Raw genomic sequence first — 24,524 nt, 5'->3', positions numbered from 1 at the left:
CCTGGGCCTCGGCCGTGGGCCTTTTGGGCCTCGGGCGGGTGGTTTGAGCCTAGGGCTGGTGGTTTGGGTCTCTGGGGGCCTGGGCATCAGCGACCGGGCTGCAGGAGGGTTGGACCTCGGGTGGGTGTTGGGTGGTTTGTGCCTCAGGCGGGTGGTTTGGGCCTCCGGGGGCCTGGGTATCAGCAGCTGGACATCGGGCGGCTTGGGCCTCAGTGGGCAGGTTGGGTGAATTGGGCCTTGGGGGCCTGTGTCTCGGGGACCGGGCTTAGGGCAGGTTGGGGCTCAGGGGCCCTGGGTCTCAGTGACCTGGCTATTTTGGCCTTGGTTGGGCCTGGGCCTTTGTGACCAGTCTGTGGGCGGGTTGGGCCTCAGGATAGGCCTTGGCCTCAATGGGAGTGTCTGTGCCTTGGGAGGGCCTTGGTCTCAGTGGGCCGTCCTGTGCCTTGGGCATTCCTGAGCTTCGGCGGCTTGGCAGAGGGCTGGTCTAGGCTGGGGCAGTAGAGGGCTGGAGTTAGTGGCTGTAGGGAGGTATTGTCCGTATCTGATGACGTATAAAATGCTTCTCTCAGTCTTTCTGTACCGTGGGTATCCCGAATTTCCTGATATCCGCACCGTTATCCCTCTCTATTTGTTCGGCTTTGTTAGTTTATGCTTCCTTTTCTCTGGAAATGCAGCCTTCTAAGTGGGGTTGCTCTAGCCCTGCATTCCAAGGTCTTTAGGGGGCAGAGGCTCTTGCTGGCACGGGCATGGAAGCGGGAGCCGTGTACAGGCAGGCAAAAGCTTAAAATGCTTATAATTCCTCAGCAATTTGATTTTTTTAAAAAACGAGTTCAGAATGTTGAAATATAAGATCTTTTGGTTGTTCAAAGGCTGTCTGTCTGCTAGACAGAGGTTTCCTATGTGCGATTCTGCCCCTTTTCCCCGGAGCCCTACTTGAGTTGCCTGGTCCGGGAAGCGCCACCCTCTGCCCTTTTTCCATCTTCTCTTGATGCTTCCTGTATCATTCAATAATTTGCCCAGAGAATCTTTGAATAAAGAAAGTTGAGGCTTGAATTTTTCCTTCAGTTCCCCCAGCTTGAGAAATGCTGAGCGTGTTCTTCCTTTTTGGTTTTCTGATTCCAGAACTTTGCACATTTTGTTGTAATATTTGGCTTTATCTTCTTGAGGTGATCTTTGAAATTTTCTCTTTAGCTCTTTTACCTCCTCATTTCTTCCATTTGCTTTAGCAGCTGTAAGCTGGAGAGCATGTTTCAGTATCTCTTCTGGCATCCATTTTGAACTTTTCCTTCTCTTGTGTCTTCTCAATAACTTTTTGCTTTCTTCCTTTATGATGTTCCTGATGTCATCCCACAAATCTCTGGTCTTTGGTCTTTAATGTTTAATGTATCAAATCTGTTCTTCAGATGATCTCTAAATTCAGGTGGGATATATTTAAGGTCATAGTTTGCTCTCATGGACTTATTTTCATTTTCTTCAGCTTCTGTTTGAATTTGCATATGAGTAAATGATGGTCTGTTCCACAGTCTGCCCCTGGCGTTGTTTTCACTGATGATATGGAGCTTTTCCATCATCTCTTTCCACAGATGTAGCCAATTTGAGTTCTATGTATTCCATCTGGTGAGGTCCATGTGTATAGTCATCTCTTACGCTGTCTAAAGAAGGTATTTGAAACGAACAAATCATTGGTTTTGCAGAATTCTATCATGCATTCTCCAGCATCATTTCTATCACCAAGACCATATTTTCTAACTACTGATCCTTCCTCTTTGCTCCCAACCTTTGCATTCCAATCACCAGTAATGAGCAATACATCTTGATTGCATGTTTGATCAATTTCAGATTGAAGAAGTTGGTAGAATTCTTCTATTTCATCCTTACTGGCTTTAGTGGTTGGTGTGTAAATTCAAATAATAGTGGTATTAATTGGTCTTCCCTGTAGGCCCATGGATATTATCCTGTCACAAACAGACTTGTACCTCATGATGGATTTGGATATATTCTTTTTGACAATGAATGCAATGCCATTCCTCTTCAATTTGGCATTCCCAGCATAGTAAACCATGTGGTTGGCAGATTCAAAATGGCCAATACCAGCCCATTTCAGCTCACTAATGACTAAGATATCGATGTTTATGTGTACCATTTCATTTTTGACAACTTCCAATTTACCCAGATTCATACTTCATACATTCCATGTTCCATTTTCAATAGATGTTTACAGCTGTTTCTCTTCATTTTGAGTTGAGCCCCATCAGTAAATGAAGTTCCCACAGGCTTTTTTCCCATGGCCGTTACTCCATTCATGTCATCATGGTCAACTCTATTTTGAGGAGGCAACTCTTCACCAGGTGCATTTTGAGTGCCTTCTAAACTGAGGGGTTCATTTTCCGGCACTATATCTGACAGTTTTTCTCTGCTATTCATAAAGTTGCAGTGACTAAATCTTCGTAAGTAGTTTGTCACTTCCTAGTCTATCTTCGTCTGGAAGCCAATCTGAAACTTAACCACCATGGATGACCCTGCTGGTATTTAAAATACCGGGGGCATAGCTTTCAGAATCACTGCAACTCACAAGCCACCACAGTACACAAACTGACAGACAAGTGGTGTAACTGACAGTAACGACATACTTAGTTACTATACCAAAAAGAAATGGTCAATGTTCAACCATCTCAAGAGATATCATATGGTTAAAAATCAGTGATACACATGGAAAATGTCCAAACTGCATTTAATGCATTAGCAAAAACAAGGTTCTGGGAATTGATGGAATACAAATTGAAACCTTTCAACAAACTGATTAGGCACTGGAGGCACTCACTCATCTATGCCAAGAAACTACCTGGCTAACTGAGTACAAGAAATCAATATTTGTGCCCATTCCAAAGAGAGGTTACCCAAAAGAATGCAGATATCATTGGATAATATCATTAATATTGCATGCAAGTCAAATCTAAAGATAATACAAAAACTGCTGCAATGATACATTGAGAGTGAACTTCCAGAAGTTCAAGATGGATTCAGATGAGGATGAGGAAAGAGAGATATCATTGCTGATGTCAGATGGATCTTGGCTAAAAGCAGAGAATACCAGAAAGATGTTTACTTGTGTTTCACTGACATTCAAGTGTGTGGATCATGAAAAACTACTGATAGCACTGGGGAAAATGAGTATTTCAGAACTCTTAATTGTGCTCCTGAGCAACCCATGCATAGACCAAGATGCAGTTGTTCAACTAGACCTAGGGAACACAAAATGGTTTAGAATTAGAAAAGGTGTGTGCTGGGGTTGTATTCTTTAACTATTCTTAGTAATCTGTATGCTGAGCAAATAATTCGAGAAACTGGATTATATGAAGCAAAACATGCAATTAGAATTGGGGGAAGACTCATTAACAACCTGTGATATGCAAATGATATAACCTTGATTGCTGAAAGTGAAGAGGACTTAAAACATCTACTGATGAAGATCAAAGACCACAGCCTTAGGTATGGGTTGCATTTCAATGTAACGAAAACAAAAATCCTCACCACTGGACCAATAAACAACATGCCTATAAATGGAGAAAAGACTGAAATTGTCAAAGACTTAATTTTTCTTGGATCAACTATCAACACTCATGGAAACAGCAGTCAAGAAACAAAATGACATATTTGCATTAGGCAAATCTCAACACAAGAACATTTTAAAGTGTTAAACTGCAAAGATGACAGTTTGAAGATTAATGTGTGCCTGACCTAAGTCATGGTATTTTCAAAAGCCTCATTTACGTGTGATAGTTGGACAGTGAATAAGGAGGCCATAGAAGAATTGATATATTTGAATTATATTAAATATATATTAAATATTAATATTTAAAAGTACCATTTAAAAGGAGAATATTAAAAGTACCATGGACTGCCACAAGTACAAACCAATCTGTGTTGTAAGAAGTACAGTCGGAATGTTCCTTAGAAGTCAGGATTGCCAGACTTTGTCTCTCATACTTCAGACATATAATCAGGAGGGACAAGTTCCTAGTAAAGGATATAATTTTTGGTAATGTGGCGGGTTAGAGAAAAAGAGGAAGACTCACAATGAGACTGATTAGCACAGTGGTGGCAGTAATGGGCTCAGGCTTAGCAACAATTCTGAGGTTGATGTGGAATGAGGCAGTGTTTTGTTCTGTTGTGTATAGGATCGCAATGAGTCAGTGCCAACTCGATGGCACCTAACAACAACACTATTATCAACCCAACAAAGAATGAATATTAAACAAGTATCTTTGAAAAGAACTTCCTTGTTGTCATAGAGAAACTTAGAAAAGAGTTGCCAGGATATAACCAAAATGATAAGGGCTTCTGGGAACAATCAAGAAAACGGGTGAAAGGGATTATAACCATGTTTTCCAAATTTGAAGATTTCTCTCATCTCTCTTGGTAGACAGAATGAGAACACATATATCATGAACAAAACTGAAATGTTAACAAATGAATAAACAGAGCTGGCAAACACTGAGTGTGCTACTTCTAATGGTGGCTCCATAAAATCAGCACTGGATTGTGGACCATAAAGTTCGGGGCTGAAGATCACCAGCTGTTCCGCAAGAGAAAGATGAGGATTTCTGTTCCCGTGAAGACTCAGAAACCCTATACAGGATCACTCTGAGCTGGAGTCAACTCGATGGCATTTGAGAATAATAACAACACTTCTAGGCAGATGACTAGGTGGAGAAGGATGCTATTCAGGTCCCCTACTCTTATCAGAATTGACTTGTTTATTCATTCTCTCTCTCTCCCATGACCGTCTTCCTCTCATTTTGTTAGAAGTTTGCTCTTGTCTTTCATGAAAGTTTCACTGTGCATTCTGCCCAACCTAGGTATACATTGGTGGAGTTAGGTGCACAAAGCTAGGCAATATAAAATGAAGGCAGCACAAGAAGTCAACCCAGAGAGTAACCATAAAACTATGTTGTTGTTGTTGTTGTTATGTGCTGTTGAGTCGGTTCCGACCCATAGCGACCCTGCACTATATTACAGTAAAATATTTTATTTGGGAGATGCTTCTTCAGTGGACAAAAGTTAGTGTAATCAGGGTGGTTTCCAGTGATCCTGATGGCCAGTGACCTACTCTAAGTAAACAGTACCCAGAGAGTAGTCTGAGAGCCACAGTGGTATCAGAAATGGTCCAGAAGAAGTGCTTATACTCACAAGTTAATCAGTGGTTCAGATCTACAATGCTACCAAGTTATTTGCATTTCTGCATTGTTCTAAACTCTAGCCTTTCACAAATCTTTCCCACCTGTTGTCTTCTTGCTGCCACATAGTTAAGTTTCACCATCTCTTTTCCAAACTCTTTAAAACGGTTTGCAAGGTCTTGCTCATTTGTAGCATTTTTGACAGCTTCCAAAGCCTCCTCCACCTGAAATGATACAAAATCAAAGTACTTATATAAATTATTAGTATTCAAGTATAATTGAAAATGTTGGAAGTGTCAATCCATTAATAATTAGAATTCATAAGCATTAACATTTAAATAGAATATTAGGAGGAAAACATCCCTAACAATCATTTATATTCAGATATTCAAAGTTATGTTCAAGGATTACAGATACTTTCTAAATAAATAAAAAGAGCCATTGTGGAAGTTTAAGAGCAAATCAAATCATCTATTCAATGTATTTCATCGAACTATGATTTAGTTAGAAACACTTCTAATTACAAATGGCAACAAAAGAAAATTCCATTTTAAATAAAATGGAATTTTAAAACAAATTCTCAAAGTTTTCAAAGAAGCAAATAGGTCAAAATCAAAAGTAGAAGTAGTTTACAAATAAAAACTCTGGAATAACTTTGAAGCTACAGAAAGTTTAAGAATGTCTGCATTTCAGTCCTCCCACTCTTTTGGCATCACCTCTAAGTTTGGCACTAAAGGTGCAATAGATCTAAGCTAAGTTTATACTTTGCCATTGAAAGTAAAGAAAAAACAGTGAACCTCTGCAACCGTGTGAATCTGAAATGTTAATGCCATTGAAGGTGGCCTCCGTTGGGAGTGGCATGGATTGGGCAGACTTGACAGCAAGTGTGCCACTCTAATGACGTACCATGCTTCTGAATTCCTGTAAACTGTTTCATTAAACTTGTTCACCATGGCCATGGACTTAAATTATGATGTCACCAAGACATTCTTTCAAACTTATATGAGGAGTTGAGAGTTACTAAAGTCTCCTCCCCTCCAAAACTATCTTAAGATGGCATGAGAAACGCCCATAATTTCATAATTCCCCATCCACAAAGTTTTTGTCAGGTAGGAGCCTTGCAGAAATAATTGTATCAGTTGCAATAGCCAAGCATGTAGTCCTGAACATATTAAGGCACGTAACAGAGATTTTTCTAATCAAAGCTTCTTAAATATGAAGGGAGCCTGGATCAAAGGCCTTCAACTAGAACATGAACCTGAGCAGAACAGTGGAAAAAGAGAAGGCAGGATGTAAAGCATAAAAGGAATTGCAGAAAATAGGTGAGACCTGAAGCTAAATTTGGATAGGCTCTTGTAATTTGAAAAGAACAATCTACAGAAAACTGTTCATTTAAATGATTTGTGGAAACATTTGTTTTTTTTTTTTTTTGTTTAGTTTTGCAGTCCAACTGACTACTACAAGAACAATCAAGTTGCTCTCCTAGGAGACATCAAGGCAAGCGGACAGGTTGCCTCAGGGCAAACCCCCTTCATGCATCATCAACCTCCATGCTCTAAGCCTGTCCCTTGGTCATCAGCACATAGCCCCCTCTCCCTCTCTGAGTCTAGAGTTCTCAGCCACTCCATCTCTCCACGTCATTGTCACTGCCTCCATCTCTGGTGTCACTGTTTCTCTGGGTAGGGTCCTGCGCTCCACTCTTCTCCCTTGATGGTCCCAGGGCCCTCTGCTTTTGGACTGCAAAATCAACCACTCTCCTCCTTTTGTTATAAAATGTCTACTTTTACATTTCCAACCCTCACAATCAATCCTGATAACAATTATTCACTATTGTACCACAAGAGACCTATCCGCATTTCCTTACATCAGCCCTGCCCAGACAGAGTGGATACTACTCAGTGGAGATTCTACCTTCCTCCGTACCCTCTGGATCTAGGCTCTCTCTTGAAAGCTTGTAAGCCAGTCACTTCTTGCCTTTGTAGCACCCCATTTTGGGTAGCAGATGTTCAAGTTGCCCATCCCTGTCTACTCTGTGTATGGAGGGGATGGAAATGATCCTTGCTGTAAAGATTTGTTCCGTCTTTTGAGCTACTGCATCCATATATGTAGGTCAAGTTCATCAAATTGTATTAGATTACTCTTTTTTCCTTCTTCTTTCTTCTTCTAGTTGAGCTCTGATCATCCAGCCATTGAAGCCAGGTCAAGTGGGTATTATCTTCAAGTATAGGTGTTCTTGTGCATATGCCCTCTCTTCTTATCAGCTGGATGTTTCACTCTCCACCCTAGTCCTCTGTGGCTATGTCATTGACTCTGAGCCCAGGAGTCCCCAGGTCTTGTCAAACTTTTGGCCAACCATGTCTCCACCCAGGTTCACAGGAGCATATTGAACGTGGTTGTACTTAGCTCACAGCTTCATTGCTGTTTTTCCCTCACTTGCCCAGTGACCAATGTGGTCACCAGTCAGACCACGTGTCTGCTCATGTATTTCCATTGAATCTTGGTCTTGGAAGGGGGTTTGCCCTGAGGGGACCTGACCACTTGCCTTGATGTCTCCTGGGAAAGCAACTTGATTGTTCTTGTAGTAGTCAGTTGGACTGCCATTATTTTTGGTATTTTCCTGTTGGTCTTTCTTTCAAGAAGGATCTTCTGTTCTTCTAGCCACTCCAGGATGGTCTGCTTGTCTTTTCCAGTGGAAATTTCCCAGCTCAGAAGATTCTGGATAAGGTTCATCATTTTCTTTTAATTTCAGTTTTCCATGAACTTTTTTTAAGCCCTCTCATATATGGCTGGAAAACACTGTAATTATCTCAATTCTGAGCTAAAGAGATTTGCTTTTCAGTGAGTCCTGGTGTAGCACTGTAGGATAAGCACTAGACTGCTAACCACAAATTCAGCTGTTCAAACTCACCAGTTGCTACTTGGAAACTCTATACAGGGTCTCTATGAGTCACAACTAACTCAACAGCACTTAATAAAAACATCAAGTAAATGGCAAAGGTGGTTAACACAACTTTCTTACAAAGAGAATAGTGTATAAATGTTAGTGACAATGGGAAGAATAAAAACATATACACACATATCCCATGTAATTCTATTAAGTTTATCAATAGGCCAATTCATCAAGGAAGGATAGAGTTATAGTTGTTGTTGTTAGGTGCCATTGAGTTGGTACTGACTCAAAGTTACCCTATGTACAAGAGAATGAAACACTGCCCAGTCCTAGGTCAACCTCACAATTGTTGCCATGCTTGAGCCCACTAACGCTACCACTTTGCCAATCCATTTTGCTGGGGGTCTTCCTCTTTTTCTCTGACCCTCCACCTTACCAAACATGATATCCTTCTCCAATGACCGGTCCCTCCTGAAAACATGTCTGAAGGATGAGACACGAAGTTTGGCCATCCTGGCCTCCAAGGAGCACTCTGGCTGCACTTCTTCCAGCACAGTTCTGTTGGTTCTTTTGGCAGCCCATGGCACTTTCAATTCTCTCCTCCAACACCATAACTCAAAAGTATCAATTCTTCTATGATCTTCCTTATTCACTGTCCAACATTCTGATGCATAGGTGGTTACTGAAAATACCATGGCTTGGGTCAGGCACACCTTAGTCCTCAAGCTGACATCTTTGCTCTTCAACACTTTAAAAAGGTCTCTTGCAGCAGATTTGCTGAATGCAATATGTCAATTGATTTCTTGGCTGCTGCTTCCATGAGTGTTGATGGTTGATCCAAGAAAAATGAAGTCTTCAACAACTTCAGTCTTTGCTCCATTGATAAGAACATTGTTTACTAGTCCTCAATATTAGTCATTTCCAGTTCTTATCCAAACTTTTATAAATGTTGCTGTTAAGTGCAATTGAGCTGGTTCCGACTTATAGCGATTACAGATATACCAGGGATGAGAAACATCAAGCCTGTGGGCCACATAAGAATTCAAAACAGTTTGGTCTGGTTCTGCTAAATCAACTGCAGTTCCAGCCATCACATTGTTGTTGTTGTTAAGCACCATTCAGTTGGTTCTGATTCATATCGACCATGTATAGGGTTTCCAAGGAGAAACTAGTGAGTTTGAACCACTGACCCTGCAATTCAAACCATTATGTGGTCCAGTGCTTTTTCTACAGGCTACAACATTTATAGAATTGAAGGGAAACAATGAAATACAGCTGAAAAAGGGATCGCTGTGTGTTTGGATCGTTTTAAGGCTTTCAAGCCAAATTGTATTTTATAATATTAAATAGCCCATTTAAAACATTTTTGCAGTTTAACAAGACTCTCATAGCTCAAGTCTTCAAAACAACAAATCAGTGATGCTTCACTTTCTAAAAGATTTGTAATCAGATCTATAATCATCTTGACATGGCTATCACAAGCTGCACCAAGAAAACAGTTCTTGGCAGTTACTTTTTTTCCTGCTGCTTATTTGTGTTGCAAATCTTTTTTTCAGGACATATATACTGGTTCCAGGCAAGGGGGAAATAATCTCACAGGGAGCTAAATTCTGGATTTGTTTTCTCACATATATAAAACAGGAATCTTGGCAGTTGTTAATCAAACTAATTTGGTATATTCTTTATGTTGTGTTACACACAATTTATTTTTGCATTGCTTTTTTTCAGAAGATTCAAGTTGCCAGGTTTTATTTATATTATACTTCTACTTCAATGATGATCTTTTAAAAAGAAACACAATTGAAGAGTGATGCCTGTTGTAAACTAGATTTAGCTGTATTCAGAGTTTCAATCTATAAGAATCTGAGATAACGTAGTCAAACATTCTCATGTAGGATCAAAGTTCAAATCTATCCAGGGGCCCACAGAGATAGCTAGCATGTTGAAGGATTGTAGATAAATAAGAAAGAAAAATAAGAGAATGGTAGTTTCCTGCTTACTTTTGACACATTAAAGTTAATATAAAAAATCAGATTTCTGTTTTTAAGCAGAGCCCATAATCTCTCTGAATGGCTAAAGAAAGGAAATTGACTCTTGTGCACCAAACCAATGTCTTGTCCTCTACCCTTGACCACACATTCAGGTACTTAAGAGAGCAGTTGAGCACACCACACTTCTTATACAGAAGAAGATCTGGGGGTACTTTATCCAAAATACACCTGCCTGGACCCCATTACAAATGGATATGGTACCATGTGTGGAGACGGCCATGGAGTCTGACTGATTTGGGCTAAAAGCCCATCTCTGTTCCTTGTTACCTCTGTCATCAGGGCTCAATCACTTACCTCTCCTGCACTCACTGTCTTCATCAATAAAGTAAGAGTAATCTATACATTACACAAGGTTGTTATGAATATTAATGTAATATATTATCATCGTGCCTGTCACAAACTGTGAGCTCTTTAAATTGAATTACTGGTCTACTCAATAGTTATCTATCTGAGTGGGTGGTGGGTCCCTAAGTAGTCATTCATCTTATAGTCCTGATGTCTGTATGGAGTTGTGGAAGGAATGGTGCCTGGAGGAAACAGGCAGCAGGATGTTGGTGATGGCTCGGAGGCAGGCTGATGGCTTGGAGGCAGGATAAGTTATATGGAAAATCTATCTGTAGGAGAAGTACTGGAAGGCAAGGTCATTTTGAATCATAAGTTCAGTGGTTCAAACATACCATTCACTCATTGGAAACCCTATGCAGTGTTGCTATGAGTCAGAACTGACTCAACAGCACAAAACAACAAATATCATGGATTGGGGAAAGGCTTCCAATAGGCAGACATACAGGCAGCTAGCCTAGCATTCTGTATTAAAAATGCCCTCATCTTCTTCATGCAGGCCCCCAGAGACAGCTATTCTCCGCCCTCAGACCAGACTGGGATTCTAAACACTAAAGCAGGATGTCTTGGCTGAGCCAGAATCCCTGTCCCTACTATTTTCAGGCAAATACAGCTGAAAAATCAATAAAAGTCCAGAAGATACATTGAAATTTGTTCCTGTTTAGTAAATTTAAATGCCTTATCCAGAGCTTATCACTTAAAACTCTTACAATTTAGATCTTCTAACAGAGCTTACCTTCCTGGAACTATTATTTAGTTTCCATTGTGTCAAATAATTTGAGACAGAGTTTTCAAATCAGTCTCTCTATTTTTTTTTTTTTTCCTTGTGGAAACTGTCCTAATTTAATTTAATAAGAAACAGTACCCTGAGAAATCATTTATTCATCAAGATTTTATTACACACTCACTATGAACTAGACAGGTACTGTGGGAATATGGATAGTGCTGAGTTGAGGAACGTGAGTCTTCCCCTCCTGGAATGTGGCATCTGGTATCTCTACCAACACTTCTATCCATAGCCAGTGCTATAAACCATTGCTGTGTTGTTTTTGTTGCTGTTGTAAAGTGCCGTCGAGTTGGTTCCTGACTCATAGAGGTATCTGTAGAGGGTATCTGAGGAGCAACTGGTAAGCTTTAACTGCCAACCTTGCAGTCCAAACTGACTTTGCAATCCAGCTCATTAACCTGCAGTGCCATACCATGACTCCAAACCATTGTTGCAGTGATCATCATTTCTGTTTAGACAGACTGACTTCATTCTAGGGTCAATATGATGATTTTTTGGATTGGATTTAAATGAAACTACATAATAAGACATCACGAGTTTGGTTGCACAGCTAGAGTAAAACTATTATATCAGAAATAAGAGTTGACCAAGTGAATGATACTAAAGAAAGAAGTCCAAGGAGTATTGAAGGAATTGGCAAAGAACAAGATACTGGGAATTGATGGAATAAAAACTGAAATCTTTTGGATCTTAAGGAGGTGGGGCTTGATGGCGCTAGGGTGGAGGTGCAGTGAAGTTCACCATCAGCCATACCACAGAATACCAGGCAAAGCAGATCCAATGCAGAGCTCCAAAACTCAGAACCACATAGCTAGGAATACTTTTAAATATTAAATTTAAAAAAATGAAGACTTATAGCTAGTTAAGTAAGCGAAGTAACAAAGTGTGTACTTTTGAATCTACCGGGCTCAGAGGCCCTGAGCTAACATCTTGGATGAGATCAAATGGCAAGACCAAGTGGGAGAGCAGACACACCATGGAAAAATGCCATGGGAACCTTGGAGCAAAGTTGGACAACACACTTTGTTGGTTTTGCTTTGTTCTGATTTTCTCTCTTTCTCTCTCTCTTTTTTTTTTTTGGTATCTGGTCATTGGGCTCCCCCCCCCACTGTTTGTGTACCTCCATTCTGGTGACTAGAAGGGATGCCTAAGCAAGTGGACACACCCCACCCTCACCACTGGTGCGTTCTTCTGCTACGCATGCACATAGATACTCTCAACCCAAGAGCTGACCCTGAACTTTTTTTTTTTTTTTTTTAAATAAGGGAAAGGCCAGTATAGGGCTGTAGAGAGGGAAAGAGAGTTTAAAAACAAAACAGGCCAAAAATTAAATTAAAGCCTGATGTACAGCATAGCAACCAACAGTGGCATCCTGAAATCTCTCAGGCAGCGCTGAAAGCAAGAAGCTGAAGCGAGGACATTAAAGTCATACTCATATTAGGCTACAAATTTTTTTTTTCTTTTCCCCCTCCTCTCCCTTTTCTGTGATTACAGACTGCAGTATTCAGTCTAGTTTTGTTTTGTTGTTGTTATTTCTTTGCTGGCACTATTTTGCTGTTTTATGCTCCCCCTTCTACCTTTGGGGGACTCTTTCTCTCCCTATATTACCAAAGAAGAGACAACGACTGCTGCCATATAGTCATGCTACAATTACACTCTATAAAACACCAAAACCCAGGAAAGAACCAATACCAACTACCATACACCAGGGAAAGTTACTCTGAGTTAAGCAAGAAGAAGAGTGAAAAGGGAAGCCCACATCCTGAACACATCTGCCTGGAAGCAAGCAGAAAGCATGAAAAGTATCAAAGCACATGCTCGATTAAGTATTAAGGCCACAGATAAACACTACACATGTCCAAGAAGCAAAAGCAGATGACCATATAAGCACATATCCAAAAACAAGATAAAATGTCTGAGACAAATGACCTAGAGGTAGACCTGGACTCAATTTTAGAAGGAGGGCAGGCCTTGGAAATGCCTGAGAAGGAATTCAGAAAAATGATTATAAAATGTTTCACAACACTTTACAATGGAGTTGAGAAAAATACAGAAGAAGTCAGGAAAGTGCTACAAGAACAATCAAATAAGAAAAATACAGCATTGGAAACAATTGAAAACCTACAGAAAGAGGTCCAAACAATCAATAATAGAATATCAGAAATAGACAATACTCTGAAAGGGCAAAGGAGTAGAATAGAAGAGATGAAGGCAGAACCAGTGAGCTGGAAGACAAATCTCTCAATACAACTAAGATAGAAGAACAAACAGAAAAAAGGATAAAAAAAATCTTAAGAAGGTCTAAGATTCATGTTGGACAACATGAAGACGAATAACTTAAGAATTATTGGCATTCCAGAACACAAAGACTCACACAAGTCCACAGAGGAAATAGTTGAAGAACTGCTGGAAGAAAATTTCTCTAACATCCTGAAAAATGAAAAGAAATACATTCAAGAAGCTCAACAATCACCAGGAAAGATAGACCTCAAAAGAAAATCACTGCAACATATCATAATCAAGGTCTCCAAAATCAAAGATAAGGAGACACTCCTTAAAGCACCTAGGGAAAACAGAAGTGTTACATACAAAGGCAAGCAAGTCAGATTAAGCTCGGATCTCTCAGCAGAAAACATGCAAGAAAGAAGGCAATGAGGATATATATAAAAAACCCTGAAAGAAAAAAATTGCCAACCAAGAATCCTTTATTCAGCAAAGCTATCAATCAAATATGAAGGTGTAATCAAAGCATTCCAGGATAAACAGAAGCTAAGGGATTTTGCCAAAGCCAACCCTGCGCTACAAAACATCCTAAAGGGAGTTCTGTGGACTGAGAACCAACAAGAACAGACAACAACCAGAGATTGACATACATGGCAGCACCTCCCAGAATTAAGTGTCAAGAAGGAAGAGTCAAGGAAAGAAGGAAGAGTCAAGAAAAGAACAAAACTATAAGAACAAACTCAGGGAATCTGGGAGGTCAGTCTATGATCAAAACAATGGCAGTGTAAAAGAAGGCAAACAAGTAGGAACAGAGATCTAGATGGTGAGAAGGTCAGGTAGATTACAGGATAAAATAGACTGCACAAAAAATTGAAATCTTTCAAGAAAGAGAGGCAGCAGTGGAGGCAAGAAATTTAGAAGACAACTATCTGGCCAAATGATGGGAAGAGATCTGTATTTGTGCCTCTTCCAAAGAGAGGGGACCCAACAGAATGTGGAAATCATCAGACAATATCTTTGATATCCCATATGACTTAAGTTTTACTAAAGGTAATACAGAAACGGCTGTAAGCAGGCATTAACAGAGAACTTCCAGAGGTTCAAGCCGGATTCAGAAGAGGACACGGAATCAGGGGTATCATTGCTGGCGTCAGATGGATCTTGGATGAAAGCAAAGAACACCAGAAAAAATGTTTACCTGTGCTTTATTGACTATGTAAAGGTATTTGATTGTGTGGAACACAGCGAAGCATGAGTGTTCCAAACACTTGATTGTGCTCATGAAGAACTTGTACATGGACCAAGATGCAGTTGTTCAAACAGAACATAGGAAAACTGAATGGTTTAAAATCAGGAAAGGTGTGCAAGAGAGTTGTATTCTTTCACCATACTTGTTCAACTTATGTGCTGAGCAAATAATCCGAGAAGCTGAGTTATATGAAGAAAAACGTGGCATCAGGATTGAAGGAAGGCTCATTAACAAGCTGCGATATGCAGATGATACAATCCTTGCTTGCTGAAAGTGAAGAGGACTTAAAATATTTACTGAAGAATCTCAAAGACTACAACCTTTGGTATGGATTGCATCTCAATGTAAAGAAAACAAAAATCCTCACCAATGGACCAATAAACAACCATTCTTATCAACGGAGAAAAAAGATTGAAGTTGTCAAAGACTTCATTTTTCTTTGATCAACCAACAATACTCATGGAAGGAGCAGCCAAGAAATCAAATGATATATTTCATCATTTTTCAAGAGTTGAAGAGCAAAGATGTCAGCCTGAGAACTAAGGTGTACCTGACCCAAGCTATGGTATTTTCAATAACCTCATATGCATGCGAAAGCTGGACAGTGAATAAGGAAGACCGTAGAAGAATTGATGCTTTTGAGTTGTGGTGTTGGAGGAGAATATTGAAAGTGCCATGGGCTGGAAAAAGAACCCATAGATCCGTTTTGGAAGAAGTGCAGACAGAGTGCTCCTTGGAGGCCAGGATGGCCAAACATCATCTCTTATACTTTGGACATACTGTCAGTAGGGGCCAGTCACTGAAGAAGGATATCATGTTTGGTAAAGTGGAGGGTCAGAGAAAAAGAGAAATAAATACTCCCAGCGAGATGGATTGGCAATGGGCTTAAGTGTGGCAACAATCGTGAGGACCAGGCAGTGTTTCTGTTGTGCATAGGGTCTTTATGAGTCAGTACCGACTCAATGGCACCTAACAACAACAACAAGGGAATAAATATATGGATAAACGATTCTATAGCTACTGGACTATTTCAGCCATCTAGTCCGGTTTGACCATACCATTGGTGCCTCCTAAAGAAAACCTTCCTAATTCAATGATCTCTCTCCTGGATAAACTGGTCCTCTTGATTGAATTTTCTCTTTCTTTATTAACAGTTGATGAAAATTATAGCATCAGAAAATATGAATGATTAAATGTCAGGGCCCTTTACTTTTAAAAGTCCACATTTTACAAACACAGCAAGAAGGTAATTTGTGATATATTTCCTAAATTATTTTCCGTCTGTGTAAGAATACTAAAGTAGCCAGTATCATCAAGTGCTTACTCTGTGCTAGATGTTGTTCTAAATGGCTTGCTTGCTGATTGTCTTTGAGTGCATTGGTTCATACTAACCTTGTATAGGGTTTCCAAGGAGTGAGTGGTAGGTTTGAACCGCCAACCTTTTGGTTAGCAGTCAAGTGCTTATTTTACAGCACCATACCAGGACAACATAAGGTCTGCATCTAATTTATCCCCTAAAGCAACTTTTTTGACAGGGGCGCTTCTTATCCCCAATTTACAGACATGGAAACAGATTAGAGAAGCTATATAACCTTCCCGAGGTCTCACAAGTAATAAGTAAGGGAAGTTATATTTGAACCCAGGTTGTTTGACATAGCTCTAAATTCTTGGTCTAGACTGCTTCCATTTTCTAGGAACAGTGGTTTTAACCATTTGGTGGTGTTTTTGTTTACTTTATGACCAACAATTAGTTATTGTTGTTGTTGTTGTTGTTATATGGCATGGGGTCGGTTCCGACTCATAGCAACCCTGCACAGGGTTTCCGAGGCTGCAAATCTTTACAGGAGCAGAACGCCTCATCTTCCTCCCGCGGAACCACTGGTAGTTTTGAACTGCTGACCTTGAGGTCACCAGTCCGACTCGTAACAACTATGCTACCAGAGCTCCTAATTCCACCTGGTCCTTCCCCCAGTTTTATTCACTTTACATCCTTACTGATGTTTAGTGTTGTTGTGAAAGTTTCAACTCATAGCAACCTTGTATAGGGTTTCCGAGATGTGGTTAGTGGGTTTGAACCACTGAACTTCAGTTAGCAGTCCAGAGCTTATCCCACAGTTCCAGACCCGGCCTCCATTTTACACTCTTAACATATCTAAAATCGAACCCTTTCTCACAATATACATTTGCCATTGTCTTAAAGATAAATTCAATAGTTTTAATCTGTCTCCTTGTTCTGGGCTCACACCCCACACTATTACCAAATTCTCCCATACTGACACCAAAATTACAGATATGAGTAATTAAAATAATGTGATTCTAATGCTAAGAGCTACTCAGTGGTTCCCCATAATCTACATGGTAGAGTTCAGACTAATCATCGTTTTTACCAAGCTTCTCTACCACCTGGTTCTCGATATCCAATCTTGTTACAACCTCTCCTCACCTTGCCCTCTAAGTTCCAATGATAGGAAATTACGTGTGTCACTCTAAACACTCCACATCCCCAGTCTTGGTCTCCTGTCTTTGTTCTTTCTTTGGGCTGAGAAGCACTCTCTAATTGAGGGCTTTTGTTTGGTTTGTATCCATCTCCTTAAGACAACCGCATCTTCATTTTCCTTTAAGAAGTCACTCTAGCTATGGCCAGTATTAACATATTGCCTTCAACTCCAAATTCTAATACCTCGGTATGATAAGCACTGGACTGCCAATCACAAGGTCTGTGCTTCAAGGCAGCCAGCTTCTGCATGGGAGACAGATGAGGCTTTCTGCTCCCACAAAGATTTAAAGCCTCAGAAACGCTAGACACGGTCGCTATAATTTGGAACTAACTCCACGGCACTTAACAAGAGAATGAAGTGGGTCCTTTATTTTCTTCCTTTTCTCAGCTGGCAGCCTCCTTTCTAGCAGAGGGTGTTGGAGAGACATTGACTTACTTTCCTAGGACTGTGCATTCCCTCCACAAGTTGCTAAGGCAAGGATGGGAACTAAAGCACCAGTTGGCCAGTAACTTCCCACAGCTCCATGGTCCCTGGTTTTGGCAGCAGAGTATCTCCAAATAGAGTTTTCCTCAACATCCTGAAGGGTAGATTTCCAGCTAGTCTGGCTGGTGGAACACCTCGGTAACTTCTCTGTTATCCAAAGAGTCATAGCCATGCTCTCCAAAAATGCCTGAATGTTATTCCCTGGAGAGTGAAGGTGGTGGCTCTCCTTTGAGCACTCTATCTTAGGAGTAGTGGCCATTCTTCACAGCTGCTATTCTTATGTTCTTTAGAAGGTTTCTTGGGTTTTTACTAGCCAACTCTTGTTACTCCAATCTATTAATACAGTTAAACACACAAACCTGTATTAAACTTTCCTTACTCTAATTACTGTGTGGTTTCTCTCTCCTTATTGAACCCCAAAATAATATATCCTCTAACTCTTTTGATGGGGCCAATCTCTGTCCAATAGCCTCCAACTCCTACCCAGCTTCCCACCTTCAGCTTCAGCCTTGGGCTTAAGACCTACGCCTGTTTAATCTTGGTACAGTGATTGGTTCAGCAGATGGAAAATCTAATTCAGTTCAATGAGACCCTATCCTGAGACATCCCCTCCCAACCACATCATCTTTCCTCATATTTTCCTGAATTATCCAGCCCAACTATTTGCGTTATGGGTTAATGCACTGGACTGCAAACTCAATTTAAACGGAAAGGTCAATGGTTCAAGCTCAGCAGTCACTCCTTGGAAACCCTATACCAGAGGTTGCTATGGGTTGGAATTGACTCAACGGCACTTAACAACAACAACAACATCAGGGAAGAAAGGAGGCCTGGTGGTACTTTGGTTGAGGCACTAGGGTGCTAATTGTAAGGCTGGTGGTTCAAGAACCGCCAGCTGCTCTATGGAAGATAGATGATTGTGCCCATGTCTGTGCCCATGAAGACTGGGAATTGACAGAACTGGAGTTGACTCAATGGCAGTGGTTTGTTCTGGTTTGTGGTTTCCAGAGAGATTTCCTCTATCTTGCTATCTTTTGTCTAGGAACATGCAATCTTGAGAATTGTTGGCAACCATCCTGAGGACATCATAGAAGGGCCTACAGAGAATAGAGAGCTCGCTGAGGAAAACGAGACAGGAAACTGCTCCTGGTTAATTTGTTTGAATCTTGATCCTGTCTTGCCTGTAGTTCAGTGCCTTAGGACTTCAGTTTAGTGAGACCATAGCAGTACGTACACGTTCTCAACAAGAACTACACAGTTTCTTAACATCTTTCCCCAAGCACAAAAGACAAGCCCACTTCTTTGAGACGATTCTGACTCACAACAACCACATAGGTCAGAGCAGAACTGCCCTATAGGGTTTCTGACGTGTAAATCTTTATGGAAAGAGATGGACTCAACTTCCTCCTCCAAAGTAGCTGACAGATTAAAACTGCCAGCCTTTTGGTTAGCATTCCAACACTGAGCCCACCGTGTCACTAGGATTCTACAACATCTTCCCCACTAGACTATAATGATTGGAAAGACAGCAGTCATGCCCTCTACTCATGTTTGAAGTTGTATATCTTGCCATGATGCTGGTAATGGTGGTTGTGTGATATGGAGTCAGTTCTGACTCATAGCAACCTTGTATAGGGTTCCCTAGACCGTACATCTTTACGGGAGCAGAAAGCCTCATCTTTCTCCAGTAAAATAGCTGGTAGTTTCGAATATCTGAGCTTGAAGTTAGCAACCTGACTCAAAATCAACTACACCATCAGAACTGATTGTATCTTGCCATCGTGTCTTGTATATAGTTGTTAAGTGCTGTCAAGTTGGTTCTGATTTCCTGTGTAGTCCTTCCTAGGAGCAGCTGGTAAGTTACCAGTGCACAGCTTATCCTATAGTGTCACAACAGGACTCCACTAAATAAGCATTTATTGAAAGGATAAATGAATGAATAAATACATTCCAAACAATTCAGCTGCATGAAGCTTGTGCCTTAATAGCTGTGACAGAAAATATATATTAAGAACCTTTGTTGTTATTGTTAGGTGCCATCAAGTCAGTACCGACTTATAGCAACCCTATGCACAACGGAACAAAACAGTGCCTGGTCCTATGCTAACCTCACAACCGTTGCCATGTTTGAGCCCATTGCGGCTGTCAATGCACCAATCCATGTTGTTGGGGGTCTTCCTCTTTTTACCCAACCCTCCATTTGCCAACCATGGAACCCTTCTCCAGAATATCACAAAAGATCCTATATAGTAATTTATACATTTATAATCGGAGCCTAAACTATTTTCAGCTCACTGCTGTTAATCAAACACAAGAGATACAGTAGAGCTGCAGGATTAAACAGTTGACTACTGAGGTATGTTAACAAATTACTGAGGACATAAAAGACCAGCTGGTACTACACAGTCCAAAAAAACCCTCTAAACTCACTACCATCTAGTCAATTCTGGTTTATAACGGCCCTGTACAGGGTTTCTGAGACTGTAAACATTTACAGCCTCATCTTTCTCCTACAGGGCAAATGGTGATTGTGAACCATCACCCTTGCATTTAGCAGCCTAATACTTACTCCACAGCACCACCAAGACTCCTAAAATTTACAAAAGGCATATGTAATATTAAGATGACCTACTCCCATCCATTGGGAGAAAGATGAGGCTTTCTGCTTCCATAAAGATTTACAACCTTGGAAACCCTGTACATGGTCGGTATGAGTCAGAACCGACTCCATGGTACATAACAACCACAACTCTCATCCATACTTTCAAACAACAGACAGAAGTATTAGATAAGACCTCTTTGAAAATCTGACTTCCCTTGGCAGTCAGTTATTTGCTATTCCACTTTTAGAGAGAAATTCTCAGATAATCACAAATAATCATTCCAGGACCTAGGTTGAGGACAGAATAAAAAAAGTGAGGGGTGGGGTGGTAAGGGGAGGCTCTTTCCCGCACATGCACATGTCCAAATGAATTTACCAATAATGTCATCCATAAAGTTATGAATTGACAATATAATCTGATTACATTAATTCAGAGTCTAGGGGAAAGAAATAGCCCTCTTCCGAATCACTGATTGAAATGCACAATCCCTTTACAACACTGAAGTGTTTTAAAGCCACATATCAACCTAACCCACTGACAATGTTAACTGATTGCAGGATGTACCAGGTGTCTGCTTAGGGAATCACTCACCAGCAACTTCAACAATAAAAGTGATTATAATTCAGTGGTTTTAACGATGTCTGATGTGCAAATGATTACTGTAGCTTTGCTCAGGAATATCAAAGACCCACTTGGGTGTTAACTGCTTTGAAACTATATGTCACTCACCTTTCCATCATTATGCTCCTGAATTTGAAACAATTCCTAAAATTGTTTATACTCCTGTGAATCCTTACTATAATATTCTGAACAAAAAGTTCAACATAAAAGCATGCACATCACTGTTGTTAAGTGCTGTTGAGTCAATGTCGACTCATAGCAACAAGGAGTTCTGGCAGCGTAGTGGTTACGAGTCTGGCTGCTAACTTAAAGGTCAGCAGTTCAAACTACCAACTGTTCTGTGGGAGAAAGATGAGACTTCTTGCTTCTGTAAAGATTTACAGCCTCGGAAACTGTATACAGGGTCGCTATGAGTCGGCACCGACTCTACAGACATTGCCCCTATACAGAGTTTCCGAGGAGCAGCTGGTGGGTTTGAACCGCTGACCTTGTGGTTTGCTGCCCAGTGCTTGTCCTACTGCACCACACAGCTGTAAACTTGTTTCCAAATATAAATTTAGGGAACAGCTCTAAACTTTAGTTTCCAACATAATTTCAGGGTAACAGAATGTAAAAACACAGCCAAACCACTTGGCCCTTGTGTAACTCCCAAATCTTAACTTATTTTTAGAGACTGAATGATATCTCATAATGATTACTCTATCTGTCAAGAATTAAGTGTGGGGTTCGGAAGCACAGTAGCTCCATACGTAAGCACTGGATTTCGAATGTCAAGGTCCGTGGTTCCAGGCCACCAGTCACTCTGAAGGAGAAAGATGAGCTTTCTGTTCCCAAGAAGATTTAACACCTCAGAAACCCTGTAACAAGGTAGCTGTGAGTCAGAACTGACTCGACTGCACTTAACAACAAGTATGGTGCTGTGAGGCAGAGGATGGAAGTAGGTATCTACAAAGGAGCTCTGGTAGTGTAGTGGTTACGAGCTAGGCAGCTATTCTCACGGTCAGCAGTTTGAAACTACCAGTGGATGCAAGGGAGAAAGGAAACCTTATACAGGGTCACTATGAGTCAGAACCGACTCCACAGCACGCCACCATCACACCACTATATCCTTTATCCACCTGATAGACAACTGATGGAGAAACATGAGAATAAGTTTCTGATAAGAAGGCAGCCCCCCTACATTTCTATAAATTACTCAGAGATAAGAAAAAGATAAATATCCGGAAGAACACCAGTTAAAAATATGGCTGAGAAGATTCAAATGCTATGCATGCATAATGATTAAAGATCAGATCGTTATGTACTGGATAGAACAGGAAGCTACGGGGCACTACTTAATTTAAATAATCAGAAAATAGTATTATTATCACTATTATTAAGCAGCACCTGTTATTCATTTTCTCATCTATTTTTCCATATCCACAAGACAAATAAATAAATCCACTATTTGTTTGCAAAGAGCCTTGAAACAGTTATATAATTTCCAATCCACTCTGCCAACTCATGTAAAAATATTTTCTTTAACATGAGTTTAAAACAAGTAAATAGACTCCAAGGGAACATTTCACTGTTTATGGGTGTAGAAAATAACAATGTTGCTACAAAGTATGTTGTTGTTGTTAAGTGCCGTCGAGTTGGTTCCGACCCATAGAGACCCTGTACAGGGTTTCCGAGGGTGTAAATCTTTACGGGAGTAGAAAGCCTCATCTTTCTCCCATGTAGCGGCTGGTTGTTTCGAACCACTGACCTTAAGGTTCGCAGCCCGATTCGTAACCACTACGCTACGCGGAACAGCTGGTAGTTTCGAACCACAAGGTCAGCGGTTCGAAACTACCAGCTGTTCCGCGGGAGAAAGATGAGGCTTTCTGCTTCCATAAAGATTTACAGCCTCGGAAACCCTGTACAATGGTCGCTATGAGTTGGAACCGACTCGACGGCACATAACAACAACAACAAAGTATAGTTATGTACGCTAACTCAGTGTAACATGCTCAACTGCTTAACATAAAAGTAAGCAGTTCAAACCCACTAGTGGTCTGAGGGAGGACGATATGGTCACCCTATGAGGCAGTTCTACTCCATCCTAAAATGAGTTTGACTAGAAAGATACGGGTTTGGTTTTTCTGTTTTCATTTGTAATGAATTGTTGACACATTACCCTTATTTTGGAAGAGGGGGAGGCAGCAGTTAATGTTTGAAGCCCTCACTGACCTGAACTCAAAGCTTTACACTGATCACAACCTGAGCGATTCAGATGCAACAGGAGACTGTAGTTCCTTAAGTCGTCCACAAGAGAGCAACATTCTACCACTACTGTGTGCTACCAAAGCCGTGCGCTAAGTAGAACAAATGTGTTATTTAGTCTACAATCATTTTAAATTTTACTACTGACAGTCTGACAGGACTACTTAATACTGCTGGGTTGACCTTTCCACAATTTTGTGCTAAATTCTTTTTATTTTATTCCGGTTCTGTAGGTCTGGAGTGGAGCCTGCTTGAATCTGCCCTGTGCTCCACCTTACCCGCCCCCCCCCCCCCAGACTTCCCTTAATCTACTATGTCAGAGAGAATACAATTGACTTCACATTACCACATGCTGCAGTGACATTCTCAGCCAGCAGCACTGGTCAAAACAGGAGGGTAGAGAGACAAAGTTACAGGCAGCAAGAGATGCCATGTTCCACATCGCAGGCCCTGAGGAGACCCACATTCTCAGCAGTTTCACTGGCCCCCAGTAGTCCCTGAACAGGACTGAATAATGATGCCTTGGAAGAGTCATTCTGGGAAAAGATCTTTCTTAAACTGCTACTTCCAAAGCACTGTTACTTATGACTGAGTTGGCTAGAAGGGAAAAATAACAAAACCTTTTCTCCAGCACATCTAAGAAGATGGCATTTGTAACCTAAAAGCTGCATCAAACAGAGGTCAGGAAAGACAAACAATAAAGCAGCATGCCAGTGGTACAATGTGCTTGCCAGTGCTACATAGCTGCTATTTGCCACACACTTTATTCCAGACTCAGTGGTAGTGTTCCCTAAGAATTTTCCCCATTTAAACCTTCCACACCTATAAGGAATGTACTATCATTAAATGAAACCAGCTGTCATTAAGTTTACTCTGACTCATGATGAGCCCATATGTGTCAGAGTAGATCTGTACTCCTTAGTGCTTTGGAAGGATGATTTTTCAGAAGAAGATAGGCACGCCTTTCTTCTGAGTTATTTCTGGAGGACTCACATCAGCCTTTCTATTAGAAGGTGAGGGTATCAACTAATGGCACTACCCGCATTCATTACACTCGTTAACAGATAAGCTATCTGATACCAAACAAAATTATGGGATGGGTTTTTACAGGCTGTCTCATAGACACCAAAGCAAGATTAAAGTCAGTTAGTCTTACTCCAGTGGCCAAATGGTTTATCATATAATGCCATGTTGTTGTTGTTGTCAGGTACCATCAAGTCGGAACCGACTCATAGCGACCCCATGCACTGCAGAACAAAACAATGTCCGATCCTGGGCCAACCTCACTACCGCTGCCACACTTGACGCCATCAATGATGCCACCTGGCCAATCCATCTTGTTAGGGGTCTTCCTCT

General features: G+C 40.8%; 1 protein-coding gene across 5 annotated transcripts in view; it reads right to left on the bottom strand.

The window, feature by feature from the left end:
* The window catches only part of CTNNA2 (catenin (cadherin-associated protein), alpha 2), a 1,482,995-nt gene that overhangs the window by 1,153,198 nt on the left and 305,273 nt on the right, over positions 1-24,524 (bottom strand). For 3 of the 5 annotated variants that reach the window (XM_006866581.1, XM_006866582.1, XM_006866583.1), the window contains exon 4: positions 5,282-5,401. The exons of the other annotated variants lie outside the window; for them this stretch is intronic. In XM_006866581.1, the coding sequence (XP_006866643.1) occupies positions 5,282-5,401 (120 nt within the window). The remainder of the gene's footprint in view (positions 1-5,281; positions 5,402-24,524) is intronic. 5 annotated transcript variants of the gene reach the window in all.

The sequence above is a fragment of the Chrysochloris asiatica genome, unplaced genomic scaffold, assembly GCF_000296735.1.
Source record: "Chrysochloris asiatica unplaced genomic scaffold, ChrAsi1.0 scaffold00093, whole genome shotgun sequence".
NCBI classification, from domain to species: Eukaryota; Metazoa; Chordata; class Mammalia; order Afrosoricida; family Chrysochloridae; genus Chrysochloris; species Chrysochloris asiatica.
Note: the sequence above shows the minus strand (reverse complement) of the source record. Positions and strands in the feature narration are given on the sequence as shown.